The following is a 20851-nucleotide window of genomic DNA, read 5'->3' as shown; positions in this document are numbered from 1 at the left end:
AAGATTAGGCTTAAAACTTTCCTTTTTGCTAAAGCTTATAGTTAGGGCTGGATCAGGTGACCCTGAACCATCCCTTAGTTATGCTGCTATAGACGTAGACTGCTGGGGGGTTCCCATGATGCACTGTTTCTTTTTCTTTTTGCTCTGTATGCACCACTCTGCATTTAATCATTAGTGATCGATCTCTGCTCCCCTCCACAGCATGTCTTTTTCCTGGTTCTCTCCCTCAGCCCCAACCAGTCCCAGCAGAAGACTGCCCCTCCCTGAGCCTGGTTCTGCTGGAGGTTTCTTCCTGTTAAAAGGGAGTTTTTCCTTCCCACTGTAGCCAAGTGCTTGCTCACAGGGGGTCGTTTTGACCGTTGGGGTTTTACATAATTATTGTATGGCCTTGCCTTACAATATAAAGCGCCTTGGGGCAACTGTTTGTTGTGATTTGGCGCTATATAAAAAAAAATTGATTGATTGATTGATTGATACCCCCGTCACAGCAGAGGCTGAATGAGCCCAAATGAAAGTTCGTCCTCGGACAGCAGTCGGCGTGTAATCCAAACAGTCGGCACAGTCGTGTGGCCAACCTGAATGTAGAGCACATGCTCTCTATTGTTGAGATGCATCGGGGTGGACAAAGCTTGATCATGTTATGGTTTTAAACCCCAGGAACTGAGTTGGACCTCAAAATGCAGTGTAGCTGAGACACGAGAGGTAAGTGAAAAACAAAAGATTTTATTCTTCTCCAAAGGAGGTGACAAACAGAGGCTCCAAAATCACAGCACCAAAAATAAGTGTCTTCAAAGACAAAAATTAAAAGACGTCCAAGTGACCAAAAATAAAATTAGACAGAGAGCAAAAATCCATAACATAAAACTACTGTCCAAAAGAGACAGCAAGGACACTTACAAACAGTTGGAGACGAGGTGACTATCAAACGTGACCTTCACAGAAAAACAGCCCACAACGAGAGCAAACAAATGTGATTAAATACATTTGGGTTGATTGTGATCAGGTGGGAAGAATCAGGAAGAACCAAAGCAGGTGAGGATCAGAGGAAACACAGAAAATAAACCCAGGTCATGAAACAATAACCTAAGAATAAAGTGTCATTTCTGTAAGAGCACACGAGGGAACATTATAAGCAGAAAACATCAGAAGAAAAAACTACTTCAAATAAATCAGATATGAAAATAACAAGAAATACCAAGAATGTGAGGAAATAAAAACAGAAGAAAACATACGAGGTCTATTAGAAAAGTATCTGACCTTATTATTTTTTTCAAAAACCATATGGATTTGAATCACGTGTGATTGCGTCAGACAAGCTTGAACCCTCGTGCGCATGCGTGAGTTTTTCCACGCCTGTCGGTTGCGTCATTCACCTGTGAGCAGGCTTTGAGTGAGGAGTGGTCCAGCCCCCTCGGTGGATTTTCATTGTCAGGAAATGGCGGAATGATTTGGGCTTTTTTTCCATCAGAATTTTTTCAGAAACTGTTAGAGACTGGCAGCTGGAAACCATTAGAAAAATTTATCTGGCTTTCGGTGAAAATGTTACAGGCTTGGTAGAGAATAAGGACTGTTACTACAGCTTTAAGGACAGCCCCCAGCGGCTGTGGGGCGCGCCGCGCTCCGAAGGACCATTTCATTTCTAAACGGATGGCTGTCTGGATCCGTGACCATCGTGTGCCAGTTCTCTGGTTAGCACAAGAGCTGGACATCAACCATTTTCCGGCAGATTTCACTTTTAACAAGGGATTTTGTCATGGAAAGCCGAGCGGAGGCTTCGCGCGTCACGATGGATTCGCTACTGGAGCGAGACAAACCCACCTCCGTTTTGGTCTCACAGGACGGCTTTGAGGTGGCGTTCAGACAGCTGTCAGTGGTTTTTCCATGCTGCCGCGACACGCGGAATTCGTCCGCACGTCTGTCTCAATGTGCCGAAAAAGTGCTGATGTCCACGTCTTTTCACAATTCCTGTGCTAGTCAGACGACGTCCCGGATAAAACACAGCGTCCAGTTTGGAAATGAACGGCACATTCCACTGTTACAGGAGTTTGTGTCATTGAAAGAGGAGCGGAGGCTTTGTGCATCGCGGCAGTGCGGCATGGCGCAAAGCAACACCGCGATGAAGCCTCACGGGACATGTTCTGGCATGTCCAGGCACATCCACAATTTCTCGGATAATCACTCGATGGAAAAACCACCGACAGCTGTCTGAACGCCATCTCAAAGCCGTCCTGTGAGATCAACACGGAGGTGGTTTTGTCTCGACTGTGTCGATGGCGGCTTCGGAGCGCGGTGCGCCCCACAGCCGCTGGGGGCCGTCCTTAAAGCGACAGTAACACTCCTTATTCTCTACCAAGCCCGTAACATTTTCACTGAAAGCCAGATACATTTTTCTAATGGTTTCCAGCTGCCAGTCTCTAACAGTTTCTGAAAAAATTCTGATGGAAAAAAGCCCAAATCATTTCGCCATTTCCTGACAATGAAAATCTGAAGAGGGGGCTGGACCACTCCTCACTCAAAGCCTGCTCACAGGCGAATGACGCAACCGACAGGCGTGGAAAAACTCACGCATGCGCATGAGGGTTCAAGCTTGTCTGACGCAATCACATGTGATTCAAATCCATATGGTTTTTGAAAAAAATAATAAGGTCGGATACTTTTCTAATAGACCTCATAAGTGTGTGAGGAGGCGGGACCCTCGCAGCAGACAGCTAACAAAACGCTGCACTCCGATACCAAGTGTAACCATGACAACATTCAGGCGCAGCTGTAAACCAGGAGCTAGAAGGAAAAGGGAAACACTACAACAGCACCATGTACCCCCTCACACGAAGATCTGAACATCACGTTACACACACACACACACACACACACACACACACACACACACACACACACACACACACAGGATATGGGAGGAAGAAGCATGTCCACGCCAGACAAATGTAAGTTGTGCAAACACACACCCTTTGAAGACCCATGCATGCTCACGTGCATTCTTGCACATTCATTCACAACACGCACATTAATACTCCCATAACATGCATGCATATGAAGGTCATGCAAACACACACCTACACATACAACAGGACCCAAGCGGAAGAAGCATGCGCATTCTCAAACAGGACATAAGAAACAGGACCTAAACCACCCAAAACAACGCAGACCCCAACAGAACGGCGGTCCAAGTGCAGTTGATACGGCACCCGGACAGCATTCGAAGCAATCTGAACAGGTCGGCCGACATACCCCAATGGCCAACGCAGAACACGGCCAAACGCCCTGGATGAGGCAAGACTGAGCCGGAATGCACCTGAGTGGCCCTCAAATGCAGCACAAATGTGAACAGACTGTCCCGAGTGGCCCTCGAATGCAACATGAAGGAGGCCAGAATGTCCTGACTGGGCCCCGATTGTGGTTGGACCACATTGACTGCAAAACCACCGGATAGTATAAGAAGGCACATAAACCAGTGTCCACATTGATGATGGCATGATCCATTGCCACGCGGGGGGGGGGGGGAAGCAAAACAGATCCTAACATCTTCATCATACTGGCTACACAATAAACCACCAGCATGTCACCAAGGACCATGGCCATGGATGAGGCCAATGTGCTGCAGGCCAGGAAGGTCCAGCTGAGCCATACCCTGTCCCAAACCAGGCAACAGCACCGTCACCAGAGGCAAAAGTTGGGTTACAATCAACCCCTCCCGGATTTCCGCCACCCACAGTCGGCCAAGTTCTGGAGCCAGTACCAGATCACCCTGACGACACTGTCACAGAGCGCCCTCCTAGTGAGCCGGTGTCACAGACAAAACGGTCTCCCCTAAAAATCGGGCCACCCTGCCTTCATTGCACATGCGTCATTTTGGAGCATCTAAAGTATTTCACTGATAATCACCTCGTTTCTGCTTCAAACTTCATCCAGTCATCATCTGTCTCAGTGACAGATATCTGAAGCTTTTCTACAACAATCATTTCCACATAAATTCAGCATTATTTCATCATAAAAACAGAGGAAGCGATCAGAGCGGAGGGGAGGTGATGGTCTAGTGGTTAACACTTTGGGCTTGAGTCCAGAAGATCATGGGTTCAAATCCCTGCCTGACAGGAAAATCACTAAGGGCCCTTGGGCAAGGCCTTTAATCCTATTGCTGCCGGTGTGTAGTGAGTGCCTTGTATGGCAGCACCCTGACATCAGGATGAATGTGAGGCATAACTGTAAAGCGCTTTGAGCGTCTGAAGCAGATGTAAAAGCATGATATGAATGCGGTCCATTTACCATTTAGAGCACAGCAGCCATGACGAGCTGCTCCTGATGCATTCATTGCGCCTCCATCATTTCAAAGTGTCGCCGATTATCACTTTGTTTCTGCTTCAAACTGACTTTAGACTGATTTAAGAGGCTTTATTTCATCATCTGATGGTTAATAATCACAATAATCCATTTGATCACTTTGGGTGAAGAGAGTCAGACTCAGAGGAGCTGCTGTGGTTCCAAATGACACATGCGCAGTGGAGGCAGGGCGGACCTATTTTTAGGGAGGGAGGGGGCATTTGGTCTGCGACACCGGCCATGTGTCCACTGAAGCAGAAAGATGCCATGGCCGAGTTCACAGAGGAGCATGAGCAGGACATGGTCAACTGGCTCCAGGCCCCTGAGAAAGACTGCCTCCTGAACAAGAAACACCCAAACCATATCAGGAAGGCACTCAAGGACATGTGAAAAGTGCCAACCAACTTCGGAAGTGATATGTTAACATAAGGACAAGGTTTGGGAAACTCAAACTGACCCCATCAGGCGCAGGATCCCAGGAGCTGACCACGAGGGACTGCTGGATTCTGCGCCACTTTGTTTCTTAGGCATCACCTGATTGTTCAGACCAAGAAGAGGGCAGTGGTGGGTACAGTTAATCAAAAAGTTAGTTTCGATAACTGGTAATCCGCCAACTGAAAAGTTAACTTTTATAATGCTAAACCAACAAACGGCAAAAAAAAAAAAAAAAAAATGTTACAGCTAACTGCTAGCTTTTAGTATTAACTTGGTACACTGTCGGGTACTGATAAACCAGTTTTAAGTTTAGGCACCGCCGAGGGTTCTGAGTAAAATCAAGGGCGATCACAAACCCCAAACAAACAATGAGCCAGAGCGTCTGTCTTTATGCAACCGGCTCGCTGCTCCTGCTGCAAAACAACATCATTAAATTCCACATACTACAACACAGACAGTGGTCAGGAGACATGAAACGCAAAGCACTTTTCACTCATGGTTTCACTTATAAACACCTAATTCCGGACAGTTTATCGACATTAACTGTAACTCTGTCTTTTTTACAGAGTGAAATTATCGGCCATATCTTTTAAAGTAATGTACAATTGTGAAGGTTTGAGCTTTAACAGCCACACGTGCCACAATTGAAATGACAGAGTTCCTGTTAATGTCAATGAACTGTCCAGAATTAGCTTAGTTTATGAATGAATGCATAAGTGAAAAGTGCCTTGCATTTCATGTCTTCTGCCCACTGTCCGTCTCATTGCATGTGGAAAGTAAAGGACACTTTTTTGTGTGTACCAACAGCAGTCGGCAGCTGGCCCAGTCCCTTCCGCCAGGGGAAGACTGAGGTCCCACTGGTTTGACTGTTGCAAAACAGGCAACAGATAGGGACTAACATGTATGATTCTGACCGTTAAGTTTTACTCATTATGCCAGCACAAAAATGTTAGTGGCCTGAAAGTTAGCGGAACAAAATTTTGCGGAAGCTAATTGGTCCGCTGAATATTTTCAAAATTAGCTGAAAAGCTAATCCACAAACAAAAAGTTAGCTTTGCTAATTAGCGGTTAGCAGAACTGTGCCCACCAGTGGAAGAGGGTCACCGTCAGTGTAAGTATGTTATTAGAGTGATGTGATGTGGACATGCTGTGTGTACTCTCCCACGTTGATACATTAACCCCATATGTAGTGTGACCCGTCATATTCTCAATGTCTGTAATGTCTGTATTGCTTTTATTCCTAATGTGAAGAGGTACCTGTCCTAAATTTACTTACATCTAGCTGAGATACCTGGTTGCTGTGACAACTGAAATGTCCCTTTGAAAATGAATAATGCTATCTATCTACGATGATGACGATACAGTAAAGCCTGCACACATATGCTTACACCACGTCTGAATGTGCTCTCTGTAGATGAAGGCCAAGATCCAGGCAAGGGTAGGACCCCCACCATAGCAGGACCCGCTCTCTCAGACAGCAACACGGATGGCGTGGATCACCACCCAGCCACGGTTGCTCAGACAGACACGGACACCCCCACAGAGTCCACATTTAGGCTGGCTGATGCCACCATCAGCCCGATCATGGAGCTGCAATGACAGCTGCTGCAGAAGCTGGCCGACTTGATAAAGTCACCCCTTCAGCGTCAGAGTATCTGAAGGCGGTGACCTACAAACACCCCCCCCCGTGGCTGAGGTCGGCTGCCTAGTGCAGAGGTACCAGCACGAAGCGCAGCAGCTGGTGCTCACCCAGACCCAGCAGCAGCGTACCCCATGCCCTACACCCCTGCACCCATCCCTGGGCCCAACAGCCACTATTACACACCCATGGGATGGCAGCCCCACCCATTGCAGTGGCCAGCTCAGGTCCACTGACCGACCACTGTGTGGGGCTCCCATGAGGCCAGGTGGGTTTGGCAGCAGTACATGCAGCGCCACATCCCCCCAGGCCACAGGGTGCTCCCCCACCCACACACAGCCTGGGCATGGAGAACCTCACCGGCCTCAGTAGCATCAGTGGGGGTAGCAACACCAATTTCACCCAGTTATGTCATAACATGCAATTATCATCAACATCATCACTGATGATGCCGGATTGATCTTGCTGGACATGATCTCAAAGCAGTTTTCACTTGCTAAAGCATACGCTCGGGTTTTGTTTGTAGACTTCAGTGCAGCTTTTAATTCTATGAAATTACATATTCTTCTGAAAAGGCTGGCTGATTTAAATGTTGAAAAGGGCCTGATGCTCTGGATCAGACACTTTCTGTCTTGTCGCCCTCAAATAGATTGTGCTAACAACATTCTGTCAGGAGAGCTCATCATAAGCACTGGCTGCCCACAGGGTAGCGTTCTTTCACCTCTGCTTTTCTCTCTTTTTACAAACGAATTTGCAGTTAATGACACAAACTTTAAACTGATTAAATACGCGGATGACATGGCCCTAGTCGGCCTGCTACAGAAGCGTGACTCCTCTGGTGAAGCCTCCTATCTCGCTCACATTAAGGCTCTTGAAGCTTGGTGTCTCGACAGCCAGCTGGAAATCAATGTGTCTAAGACAAAGGAGCTTGTTTTTCACACAAAACAAGAACTGACCGTGCAGCCAGTTTCACTCGATGGCCAGCTTGTTGAAACTTTTAAATATCTTGGTACAGTTCTTGATAGTCACTTGAGCTTCTTTGAAAACACTGATTTTATCTTTAAGAAATGTTCACAGCGACTCAGTCTTCTCAGAAGATTGTCTTGGTGTTAATCCGCAGATTTTAGAGCTTGTGTATTCTGCACATATTGAGAGTATTTTAACATTTCATCTTTGTGTTTGGTCACTTGAGTTGTAAATGTAAGGACAAATTAAATAGAATTGTAAAAATGGCAGGGAAAATTGTGGGAAAACCTCAGAAGACTCTGGCCCACATTTACACTGACAGGATGAGGAGGAAAGCTGAGAGAGTCCTGGCAGACAGCTCTCATCCTCTGTCCTGTCAGTTTGAGCTCTTGAAGTCTGGGAGGCGCTACAGAGCTCCTCTGGCCAAAGGTTCTTTCAAAAAATCTTTTATACCAAATGCCGTCACCATAATGAACTCAAAAAAATGACCACTCCACAAATAAAACCTGAACTGCTTTACTTCTGTTTTATTTGATTTTATTAGATCTTACTGTACGTTTTATTTATCTTACTAGGTCTTATTCTATTTCTTCTTTTACTTCCATGTATTTTATGTATCTTATTTTTGTTTTATTCGTGTGTTTGTATGAATGTTTTATGACTGTTTTTTTGTCTTTTTTGTGCTGGTGAGCCAAAGACAATTTTCCACATTGGTGGACAATAAAGAATTATTCTATTCTATTCCATTCTATTGATGTGGTGTCATATGTGCCCCTCATGTGGGTGGGCATTACAGGATGTACAACATGCCAACCCAGTGTACCCAGGGGTGGATCTAGTTTACCAGTAAGGGGGGGGCTGACTAACCTCCTCAGGAGATACTGAGGATAGGGGTGCACACCCCTCCATTCTCTGCCAACCCACGCGTGTAATTTGGACATGTGTGCATGAGCACTAATGACTGTGTTGCTTACCACGTGTGTACATGTCATATCCATATGCAAACCTGTTAACACCCTATGTCATGTATATTGTCTGCTGAACATGTATCCCTCAGTAAAGGTGAACAAACATGTGTCCATCCAGCTGTCATGTGTGTCTCTGGATCTTGGCCCATCCTGTTTTTCTACATAATGTCACACTGACACATTATGACAGGCAGGGTTGTGCTGACACACGCGTCAACAAACAGGGCAGGCCTACAGATTCACAATGTGGCAACAAGGTGACAAATTATACTATATTAATGCGGTCAGGGTATTGGGTACACCTGTCACATGCACAATTTTGTGCACGTGTTGAAGTGTGCAACACTGTGCTGGTATATGACCGGAGACAGGGTGGTGGCAGAGTGGACAATGAGCATGGTTAGAGTGCACAGGGTTGCCGGTTCAAACTACACCCCTGGCACGCTCCACCATATTATGTGGAGTTGCATCAGGGAGCCCACCCACGTCGAGGGAACTACCCCAACAGCATTCGTCCCTCTGTCGTATGGGATTCAGGTTGCATTCTACATATTCCTGCTGCATTCTGCCGGCGTCGTGGAGATTCGTGCCGTGTTTCGAGCACATTCAGGGGCAGATGCACATGGATTGTACACAAATCATTTGGGATGGCTTCAGCCCAGATTCTGGGTATTCAAACGGAATTTGCACACACCTGTCAGAATCTCTGTCCCTCCCGACTGCGTCTCGATCTTTGACTTTGTTTCCAAGTCCGCCTGATTTGGCTTCATTCGTGCTAAATGTGACAGGGCCCTTAAGGTGTCCAACAGTACGGGGTCATCGTTGTTGCATTTTAAAATTCTGTGTTGGGTTCAGGTCAGTAAAGTACCCGTCCCCTCTTCTTCTGCAGCCATGTTTTTGTAACGTGTGCAGAATGTGGTTTTGTATCATCTTGTTGAAAAATGCATGGACATCATCTTAAAGGCAGCATATGTTGCTCCAAAATTCTACTTTTCTGCATTAATGCTGCATCACAACGTGTAAATGGCCTTTGACAAGGACAATGACATGACCCCAAGCCATGACAGACCCTAGATTTTGGACTTGTTGCTGATAACAGGCTGGAATGTCCTTTTCACCTTTGGTCTGGAGCACATGGTGTCCATTTCTAGAACATGTGTCCTATAGCTGGAATACTGATTCTTCAGAGGACAATACACATTTCTACTGTGTGATGGTCCAGAACAAACCCATAAAAGACCAGAAAAGTCAACATCACTTCTGGACAAGATTAACGTCAGGCTTATTCTTACACAGAAAAGGTCTGCGTGTTATTTGTGAATGCAACTCTGTATTGTTGTGTTTAAAGGTTTCCCAAAGTAATCCCTTGCCCATGTGCTTATATCAGCTATTGATGAATGACTGTTCCTGATACAAGGGATCGGAGATCAAGGGTGTTTAGCTTAGGCTTCCTCCCTATTCTGTACTTTAGAGGGAGAAATATGCAAATCCCTTCCCATCTTGCATTGAGGAACATTTTTAAAACAATTCAATAATTTTCTCATGCAGTTGTTGCCAAGTTAGAGACCTTCTGCCCATCTTTGTTCCTCACTGTTGTGGGGTCGTTAGTTTGGGTTGTTTTTTTTTTTTAAATATGGGTGGCGGTTGAGGGCGGGTGGCCCGGCGGCCTGGTCCATGCTCACAGTTGGGACGTGGAATGTCACCTCGCAAGGGGGGAAGGAGCCTGAGCTTGTGCGGGAGGTTGAGAGATACCAACTAGAGATAGTCAGGCTCACCTCCACGCACAGCTTGGGCTCTGGTACCCAACTCCTGGAGAGGGGCTGGACGCTTCATTTTTCTGGCGTTGCCCACGGGGAGAGGCGGAGAGCTGGGGTCGCATTGCTTATTGCTCCCCAGCTCAGTCGCCATGTGTTGGAGTTCACGCCGGTGAACGAGAGGGTCACGTCCCTACGCCTTCGGGCCGGGGACAGGTCTCTCACCGTTGTCTCGGCCTACGGGCCAAGCAGCAGTGTAGAGTACCCGACCTTCCTGGAGTCCCTGGGAGGAGTACTAGATAGCGCTCCGACTGGGGACTCCATTGTTCTCCTGGGGGATTTCAACGCCCATGTGGGCGGCGACAGTGAGACCTGGAGGAAGGTGATCGGGAAGCACGGCCTCCCCGATCTGAACCCGAGTGGTGTTCAGTTGTTGGACTTCTGTGCTAGTCACAGTTTGTCCATCACGAACACCATGTTCGAGCACAAGGGTGTCCATAAGTCAATCAATCAATCAATCAATTTTTTTTTATATAGCGCCAAATCACAACAAACAGTTGCCCCTAGGCGCCTTATATTGTAAGGCAAGGCCATACAATAATTATGTAAAACCCCAACGGTCAAAACGACCCCCTGTGAGCAAGCACTTGGCTACAGTGGGAAGTGCACGTGGCACCAGGACACCCTGAGCCGGAGGTCGATGATCGACTTTGTAGTCGTATCATCTGACCTTCGGCCACATGTCTCGGACACTCGAGTGAAGAGAGGGGCAGAGCTGTCGACCGATCACCACCTGGTGGTGAGTTGGATCCGCTGGGAGGGGAGGAAGCTGGTCAGACCTGGCAGGCCCAAACGTATCGTGAGGGTCTGCTGGGAATGACTGGCGGAACCCTCTGTCAGCGAGGTCTTCAACTCCCACCTCCGGGAGAGCTTCTCCCAGATCCCGGGGGAGGTTGGAGACATGGAGTCCGATTGGACCATGTTCTCCACCTCCATTGTCGATGCGGCCGCTCATAGCTGTGGTCGCAAGGTCTCTGGTGCCTGTCGCGGCGGCAATCCCCAAACCTGGTGGTGGACACCGGAAGTAAGGGATGCCGTCAAGCTGAAGAAAGAGTCCTACTTATCTTTGTTGGTAGGTGGAACCCCAGAGGCAGCTGACAGGTACCGGCAGGCCAAGCGTGCCACAGCCCATGCGGTCGCAGAGGCAAAAACTCCGGTCTGGGAGGAGTTCGGGGAGACTATGGAGGAGGACTATCGGTCGGCCTCGAAGAGATTCTGGCAAACCGTCCAACACCTCAGGAGGCGGAAGCAGCTCTCCACCCGCACTGTTTACAGTGCGGGTGGGGAGCTGTTGACCCTGACTGGGGATGTTGTCGGGCGGTGGAAGGAGTACTTCGAGGATCTCCTCAATCCCATCGTCATGTCTTCCGAAGAAGAAGCAGAGACTGGGGACTCAGAGGCGGACTCATCCATTACCCAGGCCGAAGTCACCGAGGTGGTTAGAAAGCTCCTCAGTGGCAAGGCTCCTGGGGTGGATGAAATCCGTCCTGAGTACCTTAAGTCTCTGGATGTTGTGGGACTGTCTTGGCTGACACACCTCTGCAACATCGCATGGCGATCGGGGACAGTGCCTCTGGATTGGCACACCGGGATGTTGGTCCCTGTGTTTAAGAAGGGGGACCGGAGGGTGTGTTCCAACTATAGGGTGATCACACTCCTCAGCCTCCCCGGTAAGATCTATTCCAGAGTACTGGAGAGGAGAATTCGACCGATGGTCAAACCTCGGATTCAAGAGGAGCAGTGTGGTTTTCGTCCTTGTCGCGGCACACTGGACCAGCTCTACACGCTCCATCGGGTGCTCGAGGGTTCATGGGAGTTGGCCCAACCAGTCCACATGTGTTTTGTGGATCTGGAGAAGGCGTTCGACCGTGTCCCTCGGGAGACCCTGTGGGGAGTGCTCCGGGAGTACGGGGTCCGGGGGCCTTTGCTAAGGGCTATCCGGTCCCTGTACGACCGCAGCAGGAGCTTGGTTCGCATTGCAGGTAGTAAGTCAAACCTGTTTGCAGTGCACGTTGGCCTCTGCCAGGGCTGCCCTTTGTCACCTGTTCTGTTCATTATTTTTATGGACAGAATTTCTAGGCGCAGCCAGGGTGTAGAGGGGGTCTGGTTTGGGAAACACAGAATCTCGTCTCTGCTGTTTGCGGATGATGTGGTTCTGTTGGCTTCGTCAAATCAGGACCTTCAGCATGCACTGGGGCGGTTTGCAGCCGAGTGTGAAGCATCCAGGATGAAAATCAGCACCTCCAAATCCGAGGCCATGGTTCTCAACCGGAAAAAGGTGCTTTGCCCTCTTCAGGTCGGTGGAGTGTCCTTGCCTCAAGTGGAGGAGTTTAAGTATCTCGGGGTCTTGTTCACAAGTGAGGGACGGATGGAGCATGAGATCGACAGACGGATCGGTGCAGCATCTGCAGTGATGCAGTCGCTGTATCGGACTGTCGTGGTGAAGAGAGAGCTGAGTAGGGGGGCAAAGCTCTCGATTTACCGATCGATCTACGTTTCGATCCTCACCTATGGTCATGAGATTTGGCTCATGACCGAAAGAACGAGATCGCAAGTACAAGTGGCCGAGATGAGTTTCCTCCGCAGGGTGGCTGGGCGCTCCCTTAGAGATAGGGTGAGGAGCTCGGAGTCGGGCCACTGCTCCTCCACGTCGAAAGGAGTCAGTTGAGGTTGCTCGGGCATCTTTTCCGGATGCCCCCTGGACGCCTTGCTGGAGAGGTGTTCCGGGCACGTCCCATTGGGAGGAGGCCCCGGGGAAGACCCAGGACACGCTGGAGGGACTACATCTCTCGGCTGGCTTGGGAATGCCTTGGGGTTCCCCCGGAGGAGCTGGGGGAGGTGTGTGTGGATCGGGAGGTCTGGGCGGCTTTGCTTGAGCTGCTGCCCCCGCGAACCGACTCCAGATAAAGCGGAAGAAAATGGATGGATGGGTGGATGGATGTTTTTCCACTGTGTCAAGTCTGACACTGGTATATTTGCCTGTTTTCACAACTCAACCCCCCCCAGTTCTGTGAATCACCTGCTTTCCTGTGTCAGTTTGCACTGGCTGACTTTGCAGTGTCAAAACAAAAGTTCATGATTGAATTCCAATAACAAAGAGTTCTGAGGAATGGAACTAGCAACCGACACACATCTGTAGAGGACCAACACCGCTCGACTTCCTCAAGCCAGACAAGAGCAAAGGAAAACATTTTGCACAATGTTCAAGAGATAAAAGGGACTTTTTTTGATGGTGTCATATGGCAGAAATGCTACAGGAATCCAAGAAAAAATATCTCAGAATGGAAGAAGAGAAACATTTTTTCAGTGTCACAATTCAAAAACATCAAGATTTCCTTAATGATGTCACAAATAAGAATGGCAAACATTCTTTTATGGTGTCACAGAGTTTTTTAAAAGTGCTTCTGTGTCACAATGTGTAAAAATGTGATCAAAAGATAAATTTGAATCAGATTGTCTCTGTGTAGCGGTGGTTAGTGGTTAGTGCAATTGGTTTCAGTGTGTAAGGTTCCCGGTTCAAATCCCACCCCTGCCACATTTCCCCACATAATGTGGAGTCGCGTCAGGAAAACTTGTGTCGATTCAACATGCAGATCCACCTTGAATCTGCTGTGGCGACCCTGAGTGCGAACGAGGGAGCAGCTGTAGGGACTTACTTACCGACTTTAGATTGTCTCAGTGTGATCTCCCTGAAGAAATCTGAAACAGGCACTAAAATAATTGTGAAACTACAAGTAAGATCAAAAAGTTAAGTTACCGCAGGGTGGTTTTCCCAGCCGGGTAACCGTGTGGCTTCTCCGACCAATCAGCTTCACGATCTGACCATCAGCCGTCCCCGTGTACAAAACATCTGAAGACAGAAGAAACAAACACAACAAAGTTTACTGACACCCACAAAATAAACTTTATACTGAACGTGAAATAATGACACGCTGGTTACAGCCAACAGCATCAATTCCAAAGTATGAAAATACACAGAACAAAAATATAAACGCAACACTTTTGTTTTTGCTCCCATTTTTCATGAGCTGAACTCAAAGATCAAAGATTTCCTATAGACACAAAAGACCCATTTCTCTGAAATATTGGTCACAGATCTGTCTAAATCTGTGTTAGGTAGCACTTTTCCTTTGCTGAGATAATCCATTCCACCTCACAGGTGTGACATATCAAGATGCTGATTAGACAGCATGATTATTGCACAGGTGTGCCTTAGGCTGGCCACGATAAAAGGCCACTCTGAAATGTGCAGTTTTAGCACACAGCACAATGCCACAGATGTCAGGTTTTGAGGGAGTGTGCGGTTGGCATGCTGACTACAAGAATGTTCACCAGAGCTGTTGCCTGTGAACTGAATATTTCTCTACCATAAGCCGTCTCCAAAGGCGCTTCAGAAACGTTGGCAGTACATCCGACCAGTCTCACAACACCAGCCCAAAACCTCCACATCCAGCATGTTCACCTCCAAGATCAGCCACCCAGACAGCTGCTGCAACAATCAGTTTGAAGAAACAAAGAATGTCTGCACAAACTGTCAGAAACTGTCTCAGGGAAGCTCATCTGCTGCTCGTCGTCCTCATCGGGGTCTCGACCTGACTGCAATTCATCATTGTAACTTGAGTGGGCAAATGCTCATATTGGATGGCATTTGGCATGTTGGAGAGGTGTTCTCTTCACCGATGAATCCTGGTTTTCACTGTTCAGGGCAGATGGCAGTGTGTGTGGCGTTGTGTGGGTAAGCGGTTTGCTGGAGTGGCCCGTGGTGTGGGTGGGGTTATGGTATAAGCAGGCGTATGTTGTGGACAACAAACACAGGTGCATTTTGTTGATGGCATTTTGAATGCACAGAGATACCGTGACCAGATCCTGAGGTCCGTTGTTGTGGCATTCATCCACGACCATCACCTCATGTTGCATCATAACAATGCACAGCCATGTGTTGCAAGGATCTGTACACAATTCCTGGAAGGTGAAAACATCCCAGTTCTTGCACAGCCAGCGTACTCATCGGACACGTCGCCCATTGAGCATGTTTTGGTTGTTCTGGATCGGTTCCTGCCAATATCCAGCAACTTGGCACATTGAAGAGGAGTGGACCAACATTCCACAGGCCACAATCAACAACCTGATCAACTCTATATGAAGGAGATGTGTTGCACTGCGTGAGGAAAATGGTGATCACACAGATACTGACTGGTTTTCTGACCTCCCCAGACCCACCACCCCAAGTAAAACAAAAGTGCATGTTGCAGAGTGGCCTTTGATCGTGGCCAGCCTAAGGCACATCTGTGCAATAATCATGCTGTCTAATCAGCATCTTGATATGTCACACCTGTGAGGTGGAATGGATTATCTCAGCAAAGGAGAAGTGCTCACTACACAGATTTAGACAGATTTGTGAACAATATTTCAGAGAAATGGGTCTTTTGTGTGTGTAGAAAATGTTTTAGATCTTCAAGTTCAGCTCATGAAAAATGGGAGCAAAAACAAAAGTGTTGCGTTTTTGTTCAGTGTGTGACAGAACGAGAGAAAACGTCCCCGTGCACTGACCGCCAATGTTGGCGATGGACTCAGGACCAACAATCTGGTCTTCAAAGAGCCTCTGAGCTTCCCGTAGCTTGAGGTTCGGTTCCCAGCAACCAGTCATCAGTGGCGGCTCCTTCAGCCTGCAGGGGGCAGTAATGAGTACACGAGCAATGGAGTCAGTGACATTATGCCAAATAATGAAGAAAAGCTACAATATAATGACAAGAAACATCTGTTTGATGACAGTTAAGTCAATTTGCTTGAATCTGACAAAAAAAGAGGACAGAAGTAAAAAAGCATTTTTGAGGATAATAATTACAATATTTTTTGAGGACTGTGCAACTTAAAAAAAGAATCTACATTTTTCTTCAGCGGGACCTGGACCTGTGACATTACTGTGGAAACGCTGGAATCAATAATATTACTAATAAGAATATTTTTTTCCTCCTCACCAGTACTCTGGAATAGACCTCACAGAGGAGGCTGAGGAGTGTGATCCCCTGTAGTTGGAGCACACCCTCCGGTCCCCCTTCTTAAACAGAGGGACCACCACTCTGGTCTGCCAATCCAGAGGCACTGTCCATGACCGCCACGCGATGTTGCAGAGGCGTGTCAACCAAGACAGTCCCACAACATCCAGAGACTTAAGGTACTCAGGATGGATTTCATCCACCCCAGGAGCCTTGCCACCGAGGAGCTTTCTAACCACTTTGGAGACTTCGGCCTGGGTAATGGATGAGTCTCCAGTCTCTGCTTCCTCTTCGGAAGACGTGACGATGGGACTAAGGAGATCCTCGAAGTATTCCTTCCACCGCCCGACAACATCCACAGTCAGGGTCAACAGCTCCCCACCCGCACCGTAGACAGTGCCGGTGGAAAGTTGCTTCTGCCTCCTGAGGCATTGGACGGTTTGCCAGAATTTCTTCAAGGCCGACCGATAGTCCTTCTCCATGGCCTCCCTGAACTCCTCCCAGACCTGAGTTTTTGCCTCTGCGACCGCACGGGCTGCAGCACGCTTGGCCTGCCAGTACCCGTCAGCTGCCTCTGGGGTCCCACTTACCAACAAAGACAAGTAGGACTCCTTCAGCTTGACGGCATCCCTTAATTTCGGCGTCCACCACCAGGTTTGGGGATTGCCGCCGCGACAGGCACCAGAGACCTTGTGACAACAGCTACGAGCTGCTGCATCGACAATGGAGGTGGAGAACATGGTCTACTCAGACTCCATCTCTTCAATCTCCCCCGGCATCTGGGAGAAGGTTTCCTAAGTCAGCCACATGGGGTGTGCGGCCAGTACATTCTGAGTGCCGGTCCCAAACCCGGATAAATGAGGAGGGTTGCGTCAGGAAGGGCATCCGGCGTAAAACAAGCCAACCCAACTATGCAGACTCAGAATCGAATTCCCACACCGGATCGGTCGCGGCCTGGGTTAACAACGTCCGCCACCGGTGCTATTGCCCAAGAGGGTGCCGGTGCAAATTGGGCTACTGCTGGGCGAAGACGACGAAGAAGAGGAGGAAAACGTTGCCACAAACAGGGGGTGAAGAAGAAAACTAGAAGGGTGGAAATGAGAGTGGGGACTTTGAATGTTGGTAGTATGACTGGTAAAGGGAGAGAGCTGGCTGATATGATGGAGAGGAGAAAGGTAGACATATTGTGTGTGCAAGAGACCAAGTGGAAGGGAAGTAAGAGCAGAATCATCGGCGGTGGGTACAAGTTGTTGTACCATGGTGAGGACAGGAAGAGAAATGGTGTTGGGGTCATTTTAAAGGAAGAGTATGTTAAAAGTGTGTTGGAGGTTAAGTGAGTGTCTGACAGGGTGATGAGTGTGAAGTTGGAAATTGAAGGGGTGATGATGAATATCATCAGTGCATATGCCCCACAGGTAGGTTGTGAGATGAAGGAGAAAGAAGATTTCTGGAGTGTGTTAGATGAGGTGGTGGAGAGTGTGCCCAAGCATGAAAGAGTGGTGATAGGAGCAGACTTCAATGGGCATGTTGGTGAAGGGAACAGAGGTGATGAGGAAGTAATGGGTAAATATGGTATCAAGGATAGGAATGGGGAAGGACAGATGGTAGTTGATTTTAAAAAAAGGATGGAAATGGCTGTGGTGAATACCTACTTTAAGAAAAGGGAGGAGCACAGGGTAACATATAAGAGTGGAGGAAGGTGCACACAGGTGGACTACATTCTTTATAGGAGATGCAAGCTAAAAGAAATAACAGACTGTAAGGTGGTAGCAGGAGAGAGTGTCACTAGACAGCATAGGATGGTTGTTTGTAGGATGACTTTAGAGGTAAAGAAGAAGAAGAGAGCTCAACAAAGGATCAGATGGTGGAAGCTGAAGGAGGAAGACTGTTGCATGAAATTTAGCGAGCAGGTGAGAGAAGCACTGGTTGGAGGGGAAGCAATTTTGTACAACTGGAAAAGTACTGCAGATGTGGTGAGGGAGACAGCTAGGACAGTACTGGGTATGACATCTGGACAGTGGAAGGAAGACAAGGAGACTTGGTGGTGGAATGAAGAGGTCCAGGAAAGCATAAGGAGAAAGAGGTTGGCGAAAAAGTTTTGGGATAGTCGGAGAGATAAAGAAAGTAGACAGGAGTACAAGGAGATGCGGCGTAAGGCGAAAAGAGAAGTGGCAAAAGCAAAGGAAAAGGCATATTGCGAGCTGTACAAGAAGTTGAATAGTAAGGAAGGAGAAAAGGACCTGTACCGATTGGCCAGACAAAGGGACAGAGCTGGAAAGGATGTGCAGCAGGTTAGGGTGGTAAAAGATGCACATGGTAATGTGCTGACAAGTAAGGAGTATGTGTTGAGAAGGTGGAGGGAATATTTTGAAGAGCTGATGAATAAAGAAAATGAGCGAGAGAAAAGGCTGGATGATGTGGTGAGAGTAAATCAGGAAGTACAAGAGATTAGCAAGGAAGAAGTGAGGGCTGCTATGAAGAGGATGAAGAGTGGAAAGGCAGTTGGTCCAGATGACATTCCAGTGGAGGCATGGAAATGTCTAGGAGAGATGGCAGTAGAGTTTCTAACCAGATTGTTTAATAAAATCTTGGAAAGTGAGAGGATGCCTGAGGAGTGGAGAGGAAGTGTGCTGGTTCCTATTTTCAAGAACAAGGGTGATGTGCAGAGCTGCAGTAACTACAGAGGCATAAAGCTGATCAGCCACAGCATGAAGTTATGGGAAAGAGTAGTAGAAGCTAGGCTTAGAAAACAGGCGAAGATCTGTGAGCAGCAATATGGATTCATGCCAAGAAAGAGCACTACAGATGCAATGTTTGCTCTGAGAATACTGTTGGAAAAGTACAGAGAAGGACAGAAAGAGTTACATTGTGTGTTTGTGGACTTAGAAAAAGCTTATGATAGGGTGCCAAGAGAAGAGCTGTGGTATTGTATGAGGAAGTCTGGAGTGGCAGAGAAGTATGTTAGGGTAGTGCAGGACATGTACAAGAATAGTGTGACAGCAGTGAGATGCGCAGTCTGAATGACGGACTCATTCAAGGTGGAGGTGGGATTACACCAAGGATCAGCTCTGAGTCCTTTCTTGTTTGCAGTGGTGATGGACAGGTTGACGGATGAGATCAGACAGGAGTCCCCATGGGCTATGATGTTTGCAGATGACATTGTGATCTGTAGTGAGAGTAGAGAGCAAGTTGAGTCTAGTCTGGAGAAGTGGAGATATGCTTTGGAGAGAAGGGGAATGAAAGTCAGTAGAAGCAAGACGGAGTCCATGTGTGTGAATGAGAGGGAGCCCAGTGGAATAGTGAAGTTACAAGGAGTAGAAGTGGTGAAAGTAGATGAGTTTAAATATTTGGGGTCAACTGTTCAAAGTAATGGAGAGTGTGGTAGAGAGGTGAAGAAGAGAGTGTAGGCAGGGTGGAGTGGGTGGAGAAAGGTGGCAGGAGTGATTTGTGACCGAAGAATATCAGCAAGAGTGAAGGGGAAAGTTTACAAAACAGTAGTGAGACCAGCTATGTTGTATGGTTTTGAGACGGTGGCACTAACAAAAAGACAGGAGGCAGAGCTGGAGGTGGCAGAGCTGAAGATGTTGAGATTCTCTTTGGGAGTGACAAGAATGGACAAGATTAGGAATGAACATATCAGAGGGACAGCTCAGGTGGGACGGTTTGGAGACAAAGTCAGAGGGGCAAGATTGAGATGGTTTGGACATGTGCAGAGGAGGGACCCAGGGTATATAGGGAGAAGGATGCAGAGGATGGATCCACCACGCAGGAGGAAAAGAGGGAGACCAAAGAGGAGGTTCATGGATGTGCTGAGAGGACATGCAGGTGGTTGGTGTGACAGAGGAAGATACAGAGGACAGGGTGAGATGGAAACGATTGATCTGCTGTGGCGACCCCTAATGTGAACAGCCGAAAGACAAAGAAGAAGAAGAAGTTCCCAGCAGACCCTCACGATACGCTTGGGCCTGCCAGGTCTGACCGGCTTCCTCCCCTCCCAGCGGATCCAACTCACCACCAGGTGGTGATCGGTCCACAGCTCAGCCCCTCTCTTCACTCGAGTGTCCGAGACATGTGGCCGAAGGTCAGATGATACGACTACAAAGTCGATCATCGACCTCCGGCTCAGGGTGTCCTGGTGCCATGTACACTTATGGACACCCTTGTGCTCAAACATGGTGTTCATTTCAATTCAATTCAATTTCAATTTATTTTCATTTATATAGCGCAGAGAACAACAGAGTTGCCTCAAAGCGCTTCACACAGGTAAGGTCTAACCTTACCATCCCCCAGAGCAACAGTGGTAAGGAAAAACTCCCTCTGAGGAAGAAACCTCAAGCAGATCAGACTCAAAGGGGTGACCCTCTGCTTGGGCCATGATACAGACATAAATTACAGAACAATTCACAGAACAATTCGCGGACGAATATACAAGAAATGCTATTGGCGCACAGGACAGGAGGATCACCAACACGAATACAACTCCCATCTCTGGATGGAGCTGCACCTTAAACAGAGAGAAAAATAAAAACAGAATCAGGCATCAGAAAGACAAAAATACTGTATAATTTGTCAGCATTAAACATGATGGACATGGTTCATGATGGACAAACTGTGACTAGCACAGAAGTCCAACAACTGAACACCACTCGGGTCAGATCGGGGAGGCCGTGCTTCCCAATTACCCCCCTCCAGGTCTCA

General features: G+C 47.9%; 1 protein-coding gene across 1 annotated transcript in view; it reads right to left on the bottom strand.

Annotated features, from left to right (window-relative positions):
* Positions 1–20851, bottom strand: part of apmap (adipocyte plasma membrane associated protein) — a 52720-nt gene that overhangs the window by 21963 nt on the left and 9906 nt on the right. The window contains exons 3-4 of the mRNA XM_034184803.1: positions 15708–15823; positions 13915–14007 (exon numbers count right to left, since the gene is read on the bottom strand). Coding sequence (XP_034040694.1) covers positions 13915–14007; positions 15708–15823 — 209 coding nt within the window. The remainder of the gene's footprint in view (positions 1–13914; positions 14008–15707; positions 15824–20851) is intronic.

This window comes from Thalassophryne amazonica, chromosome 13 (assembly GCF_902500255.1).
Source record: "Thalassophryne amazonica chromosome 13, fThaAma1.1, whole genome shotgun sequence".
Lineage (NCBI taxonomy): Eukaryota > Metazoa > Chordata > Actinopteri > Batrachoidiformes > Batrachoididae > Thalassophryne > Thalassophryne amazonica.
This window is presented reverse-complemented; position numbering and strand designations above follow the sequence as displayed.